Source organism: Capricornis sumatraensis, chromosome 14, assembly GCF_032405125.1.
Source record: "Capricornis sumatraensis isolate serow.1 chromosome 14, serow.2, whole genome shotgun sequence".
NCBI lineage: Eukaryota > Metazoa > Chordata > Mammalia > Artiodactyla > Bovidae > Capricornis > Capricornis sumatraensis.
The window spans coordinates 79,965,280-79,981,756 of NC_091082.1; the positions used below are offsets into that span (position 1 = coordinate 79,965,280).

At 46.5% G+C, this 16,477-nt stretch overlaps 1 protein-coding gene across 1 annotated transcript in view; it reads right to left on the bottom strand.

The window, feature by feature from the left end:
- Positions 1–16,477, bottom strand: part of HHAT (hedgehog acyltransferase) — a 361,616-nt gene that overhangs the window by 93,702 nt on the left and 251,437 nt on the right. Inside the window, exon 10 of the mRNA XM_068986339.1 lies at positions 1,821–2,022. Within this exon, the coding sequence (XP_068842440.1) occupies positions 1,821–2,022 (202 nt within the window). The remainder of the gene's footprint in view (positions 1–1,820; positions 2,023–16,477) is intronic.

A 16,477-nucleotide genomic window follows, 5' to 3' on the forward strand; every position in this document is an offset into this window, starting at 1 on the left:
CATCGTTTCCCAGTAAATTTTTTGTGTTTTACTGCCTGCCATCAACACTGATAATAGCATATTTCTTTTTAGCTACTTTTGTCAGAGTTATCGGAATATAGCGGCATATTCAGAATTGAAGATTCCTGTAAGATTCTAATACGTCCTTTGCCACATTTACATGGCAAAACATCTGCTCATACTTTTAAATCACCTATACGTGTGTAAAGAAAAATGCTTAATTTCCCAAGTTATTTTCCTAAAGGGTGTGAATGTGTCTTAAATCCTTAGCTGATTTTTATGGTGCTAAAACCTATCGAAACAGCAAAGATTAAAAATACCAGTACTACTCAGGATTGGCAAGGGCATTTTCAGGCACTCTTGGTAGAAATGCAAACTGGCAACTTGATCTACTGGGCAGTTAAGGAACAGGTAAGCAGCAGGCATGCAAACTTTAAAGGTAAGAAAAATCTTTAACTTAGCAATGTTAAACATTCAAGAATTCACCCGTTATGATAGTCATCTCAATGCAACTGCTAACTGCAAAAAAAGTTAGAATAATATGTCAATGATAAGAGACTGGTTAAATGAATTATGGTATAGCCACATAATGGAATTCTGTAACGCCATTAAAAAGGGTTGTTAGAAATGTATTTGATGACATAGAAGAGAGTCCTGATACAACTGTATCTCTAGGATAACGGTATGTTTTAAGTGTTATACATGTATGTGTGTGCGATGTACGTGTGTGCGTGTGTATAGAGAGGAGAGAAAAAATTTAGAAGAAAGGGTGGTCCATTGGTCAGGAATCCACCTTGCTACCGATGAACCTATGTGCAGGGCAGGAATGGAGGTGCAGCACAAAGAACGGACTTCTGGACACGGTGGGGGCGGGGGTAGGAAGGAGAGGGTGGGACAAATGGGCACAGAGAGCACGGAAACATATACACCAACATCTGCAAGATAGAGCGCCAGTGGCGATTTGGTGTATGACTCAGGGAGCTCAAACCGGGGCTCTGGGCCAACCCAGAGGGGCGGGATGGGGTGGGAGGTGAGAGGTGGGAGGGAGGCTCAACAGGGAAGGGGCATACGTACACCTACGGCTGATCCACGCTGCTGTATGGCAGAAACCAGCACAATGCCATAAGTACCCTTCATTGGAGAATGAAAGAAAGAATCCACTTCGCAATGCAGGGGACATGGGTTCGATCCCTGGTCCAGGAATTAAGATCCCACATGCAGTGGGGCAACTGTGCCTGTGCACAAGAGAGGAGACCTCCACTCGCCACAACCAGAGAAAAGTCCACACACAGCAAAGATGACACCGAGCAGTCAAAACCACAGTAACTAAAACAGGTTTTGTTCAAAAAAATAATTTAGAAGGGATTTAACAGTGGTTTCTCTTCAGGAGACATCTTCCTTATACTCATTTGAATTTTCTAATTCTCATAGAATAAATATGTATTATTTTATAGTTACAGCCAGTGAACCAGTGAGGTTGTTCAGTCGTGTCCAACTCTGCGATCCCATGGACTGTAACCCACCAGGGTCCTCCATCCATGGAATTTTCCAGGCAAGGTACTGAGTGGGTAGCCTTTCCCTTCTCCAGGGGATCTTCCCAACCCAGGGAGCAAACCCAGGTCTCCCGCATTGCAGGCAGACGCCTTACCGTCTGAGCCACCACCTCTTATTCAGCTGTGCTGGCTCCGGGAACACACTGGATGTTGAGTCAATCTGGCAGAAATGGCCCACGTTGCAGGTAAACGTGATGACCTCCTCCCCTCCCAAACCCAGTCCGCCCATCTTGGCTGTCCCTGCCGCACAAGGCAGCACCTGCTCACCAAGCTGTGCTGGACGCGCGGCCTCCGCACGAGCTTCTGGACGCCGTTCTCCACGGTGACCCCCAGCCAGTTGAGGGTGGCCCAGCACCACAGGTAGTCGTTCCCGCCGTGCCAGAAGCTCACAAACGCGAAAGTCATCGCAGTGGAGAAGAGGGCCCCCAGCAGGCCATGCTGTGACCCGCCCGCTGGGATGTACACGTACCTGGAGAAAGAGGAGGCCGTGAGGAGCCCTGCGGAGTGCTGGCCCCCAGCACCACCCGCTCCCGGCCTGATTCTCCTGCCACACATCGCTATTCACCGTATGCAGACCCTTCCCCCACATCCAGGAGGCCACAGGGCGCTCCCTGAATGCTCCATCACACCAGGAGGTGGCAAGCACAGAAGCCTCTCCCGCCAATGCAGGGAGACGTCAGAGACGCAGATTCGATCCCTGGGTCAGGAAGATCCCCTGGAGGAGGGCATGGCAACCCACTCCAGTATTCTTGCCTGGAGAATCCCATGGACAGCGGCACCTGGTGGGCTACAATCCATGGGGTTGCAAAGAGTCAGGCATGACTGAGCGGGGGATACCAACCTTCACGGTAGGTATGTATTTTACAGCTCAAACTATCAAGTTTCGGGTAGACCCAGTATTTAAGCACAACTGCTGAGTTCAGGCCCCTAAACGGCAGGATGGCTTTTGCAGACGAAGGGTGCCAAGGCTGGATTCCTCCAGCTTTCCAGGCAAGTTGCCCAGAAGTAGCGACAAATTCACAAGTGAGGAGAAGAGCTCTGTGCTCACAGGGCAGCCAGAAGGCAGAGCCCCCCTTGGGTAAGTTCTCTACTGCTGAGACAGCTGTCTGACCACATACAAGCAGAACTGTGTTCTTCAATCAGTATTTTCCTGCTAGAGCTGGACCAAACTCACATTGTGTTGTCAGGATCTGGAGAGCTAGAAAAACACCCTCCTTGCAGTGGTCTCTTTAAAAAGCCTATCGGTCCTTGTTTATTGCTGTCAGTGCTTCTTTGTGCAACCTTATTCCATAAAGGAAAAGGAAACGATCATTTCCTAAACACACCATGTGTCCCAAGAATGGCACTAGGCACTTTATATGTATCACTTGACCCGATTCTTTGAAACACCATATGCTGTTCTAGCATGCCAACCCACCGAACCCACTGACAGGCTGTCCTATTTATTATTTTAATATTTTGTTGGAAATGTTATTTTGAAAATAATTTTTAAATAGAACACTTTCATAGGTAAGCCAAAAGATACAATATAAAAACCATTCCCCAGTCAATAAATACTTCTAAGGACTATGATGCCTTCAAACTGTGGTGCTGGAGAAGACTCTTGAGAATCCTTTGGACTGTAAGGAGATCCAACCAGTCCATCCTAAAGGAACTAAGTCCTGAATATTCATTGGAAGGACTGATGCTGAAGTTGAAGCTCCAATCTTTTGGCCACCTGATACAAAGAGCCAACATCAGAAATGACCCTGATGCGGGAAAGATTGAAGACATGAGGAGAAGGGGATGACAGAGGATGAGATGGTCGGATGGCATCACCGACTCAATGGACATGATTTTGAGCAAGCTCCGGGAGATGGTGAAGGACAGAGAAGCCTGGCGTGCTGCAGTCCATGGGGTTGCAAAGAGTCGGATATGACTGAGCGACTGAACAGCAACAACTATGTGATTATCAATATTTTTAAATGTCCTCCTTCACTCTCAAAGATACTCCAGGTCAGATGGCAAATTATCTGATCAGCTTAGACAGCCCCACTTTTTGGGTGAGAAAAAGGGGGGCTGAGAACAGAAGAACCTAGATGCAAACATGCATCTCTGGCACCAGCCTTAATGTTTTCCATTGCACCTCCGGGCTTATTTTGAAAGCCCTCCTATCTTGCATCTCAATCTGAAACAAACCAGAAACCACGTGAGAATGCACGCATTTCAGAAACAAGTGAAGCAAAGAAAATACTTTCTCTTGTTCAGAAACAAGACCGTCTCAACAATCAAGTCAGCAAATACCCATCAAGCACTCACTACAGACTAAGAAATAATCCAGCTGTGGCCAGGGATTTACTTAGGCCTCCAGAGGAGTGCTGGTATTATGAGACACACAAAGACATAACAGGTTGCTCCTGCCCATAGGACAGGTACAGCTGGTTGTGAAACGACAGCAAAGAAATTCTATCATTAAGCTGACGTGGGAGTTGTTTGCTGTATCATATGGTACAAAGTAGACCAGGGGAGCTTACGCGTATGGAAAGAACAGGGTGAGTGGAGGCAAGCAGGGTGTTAGAGGCGTAATGGTAAAGACCCCCACCTTGGCGAGGTCTAGAGAGCGAGCGAGTTTGGCCAGGAGAAGCAGGACGCTGCATCATGGACCAAGAAGGGCTGGACAATGAGTCAGAAAAACCCCACCGACAGCCCCAGGCACAAGGGTTTTAACTGGCGTTGTGCTGCCCCCTAGAGGCTACTTGGTTATTGTTGCAGAATACTCAACAGACCAAAAAAAAAAAAAAAGGACCACAAACCTCTGCAGCCTCCAACTTGCAAAAAGATAATCACCGCTCCATCATGGTGCTCTATGAGGCTGTCCTTCACGTCATACAATCAGTTGTGTGTGTAAGAAGGTTGCATGTTAAAAAAAAATGGAGTGGTCAAACCAAGTTCAAAAGGATAAGGAGTAACTGCTGTTAACAGAAATTTTGCAGATAATAGTTTTTATAAAACAAGTTCATTCCAATCCTAATACTCTTCTCACCCAACACTGGTTTTATGTTGAGATTGTTGTTGTATCTCACTTTATCAAAATGAGCTGCACTGTGAGAGTTGGACTGTAAAGAAAGCTGAGCGCCAAAGAATTGATGCTTTTGAACTGTGGTGTTGGAGAAGACTCTTGAGAGTCCCTTGGACTACAAGGAGATCCAACCAGTCCATCCTAAAGGAGATCAGTCCTGGGTTTTCACTGGAAGGACTGAGATTGAAGCTGAAACTCCAATACTTTGGCCACCTGATGGAAGAACTGACTCATTGGAAAAGACCCTGATGCTGGGAAAGATCGAGGGCAGGAGGAGAAGGGGACAACAGAGGATGAGATGGTTGGATGGCATCACTGACTCAATGGACATGAGTTTGAGTAAACTCCGGGAGTTGGCGATGGACAGGGAGGCCTGGTGTGTTGTAGTCCATGGGGTCGCAAAGAGTCGGACACGATTGAGCAACTGAACTGAACTGAATATATATTAGAAAACCTCAGTATAGAATAAAAACCTCTCCTTGTCCATCCACATCAATGGTCCTTAATATTAGATTCAACTCCCAAAAGAACATAATTCCAAGCTTGTGACGACAAAGTATCTAGTCCCATAATTACATGCACAGCTATTTTAGGCATCTCTTGGCATCATGGCTTTGCTACTTTCCTTCAATAATGACAGCCGACAAAAATCTGAGAATTTCTTTTATTCCAGAAACTCACAAATGGCAGGTCTCCAACAATATGAGTTTGCTTGTTTTAAACCAGAAGAGGGTATGGTCTCCCGACTGGAAAACCAAAAAAACTCCCTTCCTCTCTCTTAATTTCTAGAAGGCAGTGGATAAAGCAAGAAGGAAAATAAACCTGTTTCCTTTCACAAATCCCACCAGGCTCATGTCAGTTCCATGATTAATAAAAACAGAAACGCGTCTCCTTTTAGAAAAGCAGCGGTGTGACCCCACTTACTGAGATCCGCTGCACACTGAAACTGAGTTCCCAGTGGAAAAAAGCATTCAGCACCACCTTCTCAGCAAAGCAAAACTAAAAAGATTTTTTTTTTCCTGTCAGCAACTGTGGGAGATTGAGTCTGCACAAGGCCTGCCCCCTACCCCTGCCTGCTGGCTTCGTGGGGTCACTGCTTGCAAAGAACATTGCCTGGGGTGGTTGCCATCAACTGTGCCACCTTCTTAATTTAAAACCATCTCAAACAGAATCAACGCAACATAGCAAACCCCTGCTCAGGAGGAGGAACTGATATAAAATGTAGACGTTATTTACCATGTCTACTCTGTACTAAATATCAGGTGCTTTTATGTATACTGTTTCTAATCATTACAATAACTTTGCGAAGAACTAATAACCAGACCTATTTTATACAGAAGAGGTAAAATCTGAACCTAGAATGTTCTAGTTTCAGAATCCCCCAGGTCTGTGTTCTACGAAGCTATTTACCACAGTGAGAGCATTTTTTTGGTAATATGTTCCTCTTGTTCAACCACATCTGCAAAGCAGTTTCCACAGAAACATCCACCAGCATTTTATTAACTGAAGAAACAGCCTCTGTACAAAAAGAAATCTTACTAGGGAGAAAGGTGCTCATGAATTACAAAGGCGTTTAGGCCAAGGAGGGCTTCTTCCCTGGTGGCTCAGACAGTAAAGAACCTGCCTGCAATGCAGGAGACCCGGGTTCGATCCCTGGGTCGGGAAGATACCCTGGCGAAGGGAATTGGACAGAGGAACCTGGTGGGATACAGTCCAAGGGGTTGCAAAGAATTGGACATGACTAAGCGACTAACACTTAAGCCAAGGAACTCTGGGCCAGAAAGCCACAGTTCAAGCTTTAAACATACTAAATAGGGACTTCCCTGGTGGTCCAGCAGTTAGGAATCTGCCTGTCAGAGGATGGGACAAGGATTTGATCCCGCATGCCGAGATCAAAGTCCGTGTACCACAACTATGGGGCCCGCTCGAGAGCCTGCTCCACAACGAGAGAGACCACTCGGTGAGAAGCCTGCACGTCGCAACGAGAGAGTGCCCCGGCTTGCCACAAGACCCAGGGCAGCCAAAATACAAGTAAAATGTTAAAAACAGACTAAACGGTTTCCTTCTGCCCCACAAGCAGAGACTACACCTTATCGAGGCAGGCTTCGTGCAGAAGTCTGACTGTGTAAGAAGTTGGGCATAAGAGGCTGATACTTGGGGATTGTTGCTGAATAGGCTATGGTTTTTCCTGTGGTCATGTATGGATGTGAGAGTTGGACCATGAAGAAGGCTGAGCGCCGAAGAATTGATGCTTTTGAACTGTGGTGTTGGAGAAGACTCTTGAGAGTCCCTTGAACTGCAAGGAGATTCAACCAGTTCATTGTGAAGGAGATCAGCCCTAGAATTTCTTTGGAGGGAATGATGCTAAAGCTGAAGCTCCAGAACTTTGGCCACCTCATGCGAAGAGTTGACTCACTGGAAAAGACTCTGATGCTGGGAGGGATTGGGGGCAGGAGGAGAAGGGGACGACCAAGGATGAGATGGCTGGATGGCATCACGGACTCGATAGACATGAGTCTGAGTGAACTCCGGGAGTTGGTGATGGACAGGGAGGCCTGGCATGCTGCGATTCATGGGGTCACAAAGAGTCGGACACGACTGAGAGACTGAACTGAACTGAGCAGATGTATGTGAAGGGGAAACAAAGTAGCTGTTTCCTTCATAATCACTAGGAAAAACTCAAGAATGTGTCTGGCAGTTGGGACAGGGGTGGTGAGAATCCACGTGGTAAAGACATTACTCTTAAAATCACAACACTTCTGTCCCAGGACTTCCCCAACAGCTTCCCGGCTTGCCAAGTTATTGTCAAACCCTTAGCCATGAACTCCAGACCCCAGCAAGATAAGGGGATGAGGCACCTAAGACGCAGAAAACCTTGGTTTTCACTGCCCTGTGGACTGAGCCGAGGTGGGCTTGCTGACTTCCCATCTGCAATGATCTATTTCTTGGCTGGGATGGGGCAGGCAGTGGCTGACATTCTATTCCAGCTCTGCTCTATCTTTCCACCCTATTTCCCACCAGTCCTGAAATCCTGAACAAATGGGGCTTTCACACTTCTGTGCCTCTGAGCACACCATTTTCACATCCTCTACCCTCTCTGGTTTCCCAACTCCTCTATAAAGTCTCTCTTAAATATTCTCAGTCTCTAACCCAGAGAACCTACTGTTTGTACCACTGCACTGAACAGTTATTCATCAGAAGATATCTCTTCTATTATGATGGTCATTTCAACTAAATTTCCCTTCGGCAGTTTTAGATGTGTGTGAGTGTATATATATATGCGCATGCCCACATGCGCTATTATTAGCTACCGGTCAACAGTATTTATATCTCTAACACTAATTTTCATTTACTTTTCATAGTCTCCAGTAGCTTTTTACATTTCTGATAGACTGTCACCACTGCCACAGACACACTGTGAGCGATTAGCAAACACGGAAGGGTTATAAGGACTTGCCCCCGTTACTGGCAGAGACTTCAGAAGACACCCATTCCTAAGGAACACAGACCCCCGAGGACCCTGCGGTCTCACCACGCTCTGTAATCCTCCTTCCCCCATTAAAGTCACAGTCACGCAGCCCCCAGAGCTGTTCCAACTTCAAGAAATGTCAAAACTTGCAAGGACTGGCCCTTTAAAGGCCAGAGCCCTCAGCAGCTGGGAAGGGCAAGACATGTGGCTGCACTGCATCGGCAGTAAGGTGACCTCACCTTCGCTTCACCAGGGTTCACTTGGGCTTCCCCCGAGTTCCGGATTAGGCTTCTCTGCAGAGATGCCCTAAACCCAGCTCTCAGGGGCAGTGGCTCCCGTGACTCGAGCCTGGCTTTAGCTTTGGCCTTGGCCACATCCGAGTTCTCTATCAGCCAAAGCCTGTGATGACCCACCAGTCAAAGCCTCATTCTCTAGCTGGTGGACAAAGGACTGGTGTTTAGTTTTCACAAAGGGAGCGACTTACTTACTATTAAAAGTTTTCAAAGGAAGAGACATGCAGAAAATATGATTTGCTTTTAGTATCTTTCTACCCAGCACACATCGTAATGGAATTTTAATAAGTAAAAGCCAGCAAAACTGGAAAAGGCAAGGAAACACAGAGACTCTTCCCTAAAGACTCCACAAGGAACGGAGCTCAGCCACATCGTGATTATAGCCCTCTGGTATAGACCCATCTCAGACTTCTGACCTCCAGGGCTGCAAGAGAATAAATTTGTGCTGTTCAGAGCTGCTGCCCCAGGAGAAGGGCATGGCAACCCACTCTAGTATTCTTGCCTGGAGAATCCCCATGGGCAGAGGAGCCTGGCAGGCTACAGTCCAGGGGGCCGCAAAGAGTCGGACACGACTGAGTGACTAAGCACAGCACAGCAGTTGGTTAACGGGCAACTGCAAACCTTACCTCTCCAGAAGGCTAAAAGAGAGGTCACTTTCAAAGCAGAGGGCACATTTGAGCTGAGCTAATTGCCAACATCTTTACTGAAAGATGAAAGTTTCACATGCAGCTATGAAAAACTGCCTATTTAAAAATGCTATGTCCTATTTTGCAACAGAATACTGTGGAATTTATAAAATAGAGATTAAACTCCAGCTATATTTAGTCGGCACAGTGGTAAAGAATCCACCTGCTGATGCAGGAGATGTGAGTTTGAACCCTGGGTTGGGAAGCTCCCCTGGAAGAGGAAATGGCAACCCATGCCAGTATTTTTGCCTAGAGAATCCTATGGACAGAGGAGCCTGGCAGTTACAATCCACGGGGTCGCAAAGAGTCAGACATAACTGCATGACTGAGTGTGCATGCGTGAACATATTCAGTCTACATTTAAACCTCTAGGTTCATCTCATTAGATGCCAACACCCTTAAAAAAAATTAACTTTTTCATACCACAAAGCCAATAGATCAGGGGGTTGAAGTACTGTGCTGATGATCCCAAGCCTGTAACTTCCATCCTAGAGAAACATTCAGCTTTCCCTCATAAATCAAAACCCAAACTCTAGCTCCTCCAAAACTCTATCTTCCCCTCTGCAGAAGAGGCTGAAAGATCATGAGAGGCTCAGCCCGGCTGCCCTTACCACACTAGACCACGCCCAAGCAGCAACAGCAGCAAAACACCAGACAAGCAGGAAGGCAGCACTTGGTAGCTAGAGACATGGCCTTGGTCCTCCTCTGCCACTTACCAGTGCCTGCACCCGTGATCCTGTCAATAAGCCTTTGTTTAAGTCCGTACACTGAACATATACTCGGAGGAATGAAATCACCTTCAAGTATGAACTGCTGTAAAGATCAGCTGATAAAATACATGTGGGGTAAGGAATCACCACCAGATGCTCAACACTGAAATCAGACTGATTATATTCTTTGCAGCCAAAGATGGAGAAGCTCTATATAAGTCAGCAAAAACAAGACCGGGAGCTGACTGTGGCTCAGATCACGAGATCCTTATTGCCAAATTCAGACTGAAATTGAAGAAAGTAGGGAAAACCAGTAGACCATTCAGGTATGACCTAAATCAAATCCCTTATGATTATACAGTGGAAGTGAGAAATAGATTTAAGGGACTAGATCTGATAGAGTGCCTGAAGAACTATGGACAGAGGTTCATGACATTGTACAGGAGACAGGGATCAAGACCATCCCCATGGAAAAGAAATGCAAAAAAAAGCAAAATGGCTGTCTGAGGAGGACTTACAAATAGCTATGAAAAGAAAGAAACCAAAAGCAAAGGAGAAAAGGAAAGATATTCCCATTTGAATGCAGAGTTCCAAAGAATAGCAAGGAGAGATAAGAAAGCCTTCTTCAGCGATCAATGCAAAGAAATAGAGGAAAACAACAAAATGGGAAAGACTAGAGATCTCTTCAAGAAAATTAGAGATACCAAGGGAACATTTCATGCAAAGATGGGCTCGATAAGGGACAGAAATGGTCTGGACCTAACAGAAGCAGAAGATATTAAGAAGAGGTGGCAAGAACACACAGAAGAACTGTACGAAAAAGATCTTCACGACCCAGATAATCACAATGGTGTGATCATTCACCTAGAGCCAGACATCCTGGGAGTGTGAAGTCAAGTGGAAGCATCACTACAAACAAAGCTAGTGGAGGTGATGGAATTCCAGTAGAGCTATTTCAAATCCTGAAAGATGATGCTGTGAAAGTGCTGCACTCAATATGCCAGCATGTTTGGAAAACTCAGCAGTGGCCACAGGACTGGAAAAGGTCAGTTTTCATTCCAATCCCAAAGAAACGCAATGCCAAAGAATGCTCAAACTACCACACAATTGCACTCATTTCACATGCTAGTAAAGTAATACTCAAAATTCTCCAAGCCAAGCTTCAGTAATATGTGAACCGTGAACTTCCAGATGTTCAAGCTGGTTTTCGAAAAGGCAGAGGAACCAGAGATCAAATTGCCAACATCCACTGGATCATCGAAAAAGCAAGAGAGTTCCAGAAAAACATCTATTTCTGCTTTATTGACTATGCCAAAGCCTTTGACTGTGTGGATCACAGGAAACTGTGGAAAATTCTGAGAGAGATGGGAATACCAGACCACCTGACCTGCCTCCTGAGAAATCTGTATGCAGGTCAGGAAACAACAGTTAGAACTGGACATGGAACAACAGACTGGTTCCAAATAGGAAACAGAGTACGTCAAGGCTGTATATTGTCACCCTGCTTATTTCACTTATATCCAGAGTACATCATAGGAAATGCTGGGCTTGAAGGAGCACAAGCTGGAATCAAGATTGCTGGGAGAAATATCAATAGCTTCAGATATGCAGATGACACCACCCTTATGGCAAAAAGTGAAGAGGAACTAGAAAGCCTCTTAATGAAAGTGAAAGAGGAGAGTGAAAACGTTGGCTTAAAGCTCAACATTGAGAAAACGAAGATCATGGCATCCAGTCCCATCACTTCATCGGAAATAGATGGGGAAACAGTGTCAGACTTTATTTTTGGGGGCTCCAAAATCACTGCAGATGGTGATTGCAGCCATCAAATTAAAAGATACTTACTTCTTGGAAGAAAAGTTATGACCAACCTAGATAGCATATTAAAAAGCAGAGATATTACTTTGCCAACAAAGGTCCATCTAGTCAAGGCTATGGTTTTTCCAGTGGTCATGTATAGATGTGAGAGGTTAGACTGTGAAGAAAGCTGAGTGCCAAAGAATTGATGCTTTTGACCTGTGGTGTTGGAGAAGACTCTTGAGAGTCCCTTGGACTGCAGGAGATCCAACCAGTCCATCCTAAAGGAGACCAGTCCTGGGTGTTCATTGGAAGGACTGATGTTGAGGCTGAAACTCCAATACTTTGGCTACCTCATGAGAAGAGTTGACTTATTGGAAAGACCCTGATGCAGGGAGGTATTGGGGGCAGGAGGAGAAGGGGACGACAGAGGCTGAGATGGCTGGATGGCATCATCAACTCGATGCACATGAGTCTGAGTGCACTCCAGGAGTTGGTGATGGACAGGGAGGCCTGATGTGCTGCGATTCATGGGGTCGCAAAGAGTCGGACACAACTGAGAGACTGAACTGAACTGAAGGAATCTGGAGACTAACACTCCTATTGCATTCAGGAACAAACAGGATGCCATTATCATAATGATTAGCATCCCTATACTCTTCATAACCACATGAAGACACCAAGACCCCTGGGCTTGCTTGCTCAGGGATGTTTTTCACTTAAAACCATTAGCGTTAAATATGCCTTCATTAGAACCAGGCCACTTAGTGCTCAGGCGATGAAGCTCTAAGGGAGGAAAATTTTTTCTCCTGCTCTTCTAGGTTCTTTGGCTGGTGTAACACTAACAGTAACAAAACACAGATTAATAAGAAAAACAAATTTCATTACATATGCCAGGGAGTCCACAAGACAGTGAGAGTCAAGGAATGCCCTGATCTGAGGAATGGGATGGGGTCTGGGGCTTCCACGTGCAGGAAGGGAATTCACAGGAGTACCAGAAGAGCAGATGTTAGGGCAATTAGAGCCTTGCCCTGCCCTGCAGATGGTCTTTCAGATAAATATGTTCTCTCTGGTAATAGCTCTTTTTCTGGTACAGGCCCCCTACCCAAATTCTTTCAGATAGCTAAGTTAGAGGGAAACGTTGTTCCTGAGTCAGCTGGATCTTGATTGCCTTCGGCTCGGAATAATCCACGTGCCAAAGTGGCATCTTTGGGGGAGGGGCATATTCAATTTTCCTTCAAAAGTTATGGATTCAACAAGCATGCAGATCTGTTGATTAAGCTTAACCCAGAGAACAGCCAGTTGTTCTCCAAACCTCTGATACCGGCTACAGATGAGCCTGCAGAGGCTGTGCGGGCGGGTCAGAGTAAAGTAGCTTCTACTGCAACTTGGTCCATTATCAACACCTCACCTTCCAACCACTGCAGATCCTCCACTGTGGTCCCCTCTTATGTACAGATACAAGAGTCAGGTGACCAGGTCCTTTCCTTATAACGAGGGATTGCTGGGTGGGCAGGGCCAGAAAGTATCAATACTATGCAGGTTACTCATTCAACCCATTAAAGCTGCCTACTAATGGTCCAGAAGGCTGTCCAGGCGGCACAATGTTAAAAGAATCTGCCTGCCAATGCAGATGGGGGTTCTATCCCTGGGTCAGGAAGATCCCCTGGAGAAGGAAGTGGCAACCCACTCCAGTATTCCTGCCTGGAGAATCCCATGGACAGAGGAGCGTGGCAGGACATACAGTCCATGGGGTTGCAAAGAGTCAGACACAGCCAACTAAGTGGGCATGTATACACTTAACTAATGTTCCAAAAGGTTAGAGTCTCAGTGACGCATGAGTCCTCACAATATCACAGTCCTCACATTCAGAGACTGGAAAACCAGGCAAGTCTTTAAGACGCCAGCCTTCACAATGAGCTTCCAGTCACAGATGAGAGACGGGAAGGCCCGCGGGAGGGGAGCACAGAAGGGGAGCCCCACTTGCCCCCTCGGGGCCGCTGACCCTCTTTGCTTGAGAGCACGCTGAAGCCTCAGCAGTCCCCAGGGCCCCTGGGCACACATCTATTTCAAGTTACAGATAAACACCACATAAAATAGATTCTTGGGAGGTTTGAGCAGAGGAGAGAGAGCGGGAGTCTGTGCTCTTTAGTGCTGCAGAGCTGAGTCTCAACGCTAATAAAAAGGTCCTCAAAGCCTCAGTTTAATAACCACCAAGATTTCCTGGCTGCCTGCCTGTCTTCCCACCTTCCTCCTGAGAGGATGCTGAAAGCAGCTATCGGATTAAAAGAGGGAGGGTACAAAGAGCCAGCGGTTTGCGTGGGGCAAACTCGGATGTCTGTAGGATGCAGGTACCTGTGCTTCCCTGTTTCACCGAGGGAGGGGGCTGAGAGGAGAGCGTGTCCTTCCCTGCTCCTAACCCCCCTCTCAACCTTTGCCCCATCAGCAGATCCCAAACCCAGGGTCCACACGACCACCGCTTCTGGGGCACACGCCCCCTCTTATCAGCAGCTGTGCCATGTCTCCCCCGGGCTCCCTTCTGATCCCTGCCTCTCACCCCCATCCCCTGCCGGTCCTCATCTTCTCACTGTTATAACCGCGGTTAGGAAGAGGTTCACTATGAAACAAACGGGTACCACTCAAAAACAACTGTGTCGGTACAATGCCCTAGGGGTCTCCAGGCAAACGTGCTCTGAACACAAGTGCACTGAAGAAATGCCTGGCTGGAGGCTGAAGCGTTCCATTCTTCTGGGTTTGTGGTGTGATGATTTTGAGGCAGCCATGCTGGTCAGGGCCCACAGTCTTGACAGGTGTGAACTCTGTATTTCCATGGTGGCACGGTAGGTTGGCCAACCAGGCAAAAGCAGAAGTGACCTGTTCGGGCAAAGGAGAGGCCAATTCTTTGTCCTCAGAAGCATCCAGTCTGACAAAGGGGTCCTGCTTACCGTGGTCCCACTGCATCAGGTCCTAAATTAAATCTCACCAGCCTGGCTTTTTAAACATCCTTCTCCAGCTGACTCCCTCCTATGCCATCAACTCCATCTTGTGAGTCTCCAAAATAGATTCTCCACTCCAATTAAAGGACTTCATTCTCTCCCATGTCTGAGCCCCACAACCATGCCAGTCCACCCCTCAATCAGACAAGATCCCTGGCTGTTCTTTCCACCATCTGATCTTTCAAAATGGGCTCAGCATTCACTTCAAGGAAAATCTCCCTAGCTGATCCCACTGAATGTGGGTGGCCGATTCTTCATCTCTGCAAAATTCAGGTGTTCATCTCGGACTGAGTTATTCCTTTCAGACCAATTGATGTGCTATTTCTTACCAATTCTAAGCCACTACATCAGGTCTGAGGGTATGTGGGACTCCCCATTTCGCAGTCAAGACACTGATCAGAGAATTGTAGCATTTCTCTCTTTATTCCCGCCCCCCCACACCGAGTCTAAAGTAAACTCTGAACTCAGGAGGTGCTTAACACACACAGATCAACTGCCTTCTTTTCCTGTTCTTTTCCTCATCCTCCTCATTTCTCTGACTCATTCATTCCCTTCTTTTCCTAGAAACTCTCTATAAACAAAAGAGAACTCTCCAGCTTAAAGTGTGACCTCAAGAGTAAACGTCATTGTTCACTGTCTGGTCCGCCACTTTCTTCTTTAAAGTGCTGTGGGGTTTACGGGTTGATATTTACAAAGTCAGACTAAATCACAGATGCTAACCACAGGTTCCCCTAAGTGAGGGGAGCAAGAGGTGGGACACACCAACTTCAACTTCCCCAGGAAGTTGCTGGAAGCACCCAGAAGAAAAAAGGGGATTTAACCAAAGAGCAAAACTTCAGTGTGTTAAATGTTTTTAATATCAAAGCACCCAAATTGGGAGGTTTAAGGTTTGTGATATTAACTTTAAAAGTCTCAAATGAAACCCTGGACACGCTCATCATTACTAGATACGTGTGAGGGGAGGGCGTTCATGAGACCAACAGGAGTGTGGCTTTGGCTAGATCACTTGGTTTAACTTTGCTAACAAAATCACTTCCTCTGCCATGAATATCACTTCCAAGTACACACACACACACAAACACACACACACACACACACACACACACACACAGTCTCTGTGGAAGGTGGATGCGGAGGCCAGGGTCACAGATGTCAGTGAGGGTCTCTTATCTAGGCCTTGATTTACAACTGGTAGAAGTTCCAGGGCTAGGGGCCCACTAGGGGTGAGGTCTCTGTATTATAGTTTGGAGCATTTGGGACGTAGGGGCGAATGTTCTCGAAAGGTTATGACCAATTATGACAGTGTGCTGTTTTGCTTCTGTTCTCTACTAAAACAGAAAGATCTGTCTTCTCTAATAGATTTTCAGGACATAGAGCTCCTAAAACCATAACTTATGCTCTGAATTTGCCACTTCCCCACCCCTCTGCTGCCATGAAGCTAACTTAGGAATTAATGCAAAGTGCACAGGGAAAGCATTATCTGAAGGAAACCTGCAGTGAATCTTGACTCAAGGTGACAAATCCTTTCCTAAGAGCAAATTTCCACCCCCACCCCCACCCCACAATGTATCTGCTTTGTCAATGCAAACCTATGCACTCTGAATTTTCTTAACAAGCAGCAAGCCATTGGTAATAAAAATGTTTGGCAGAGGTCACCATAGATGGGATCCAATGGCTAGAAAGGGAGAGAGACAGGAGAAAATGCCAGCAGGTCTACAGGCACCCCTGTCAGAAACACTGCCGCTGAAGACAGTTTCCAGGAGGAAGAAAAACAAAGGTCTCAGGAGCTGAAGTGCTGTTTTAAAAAGAATCAAAGAGAAACGGCTGCTGGTGGTAATAAAGAGGCTGCTCCCTCACTGGACTGAAATCAGCACTCTGACAAACCAGCTTTGACAGAACTGTTTCAGCTGCCTCT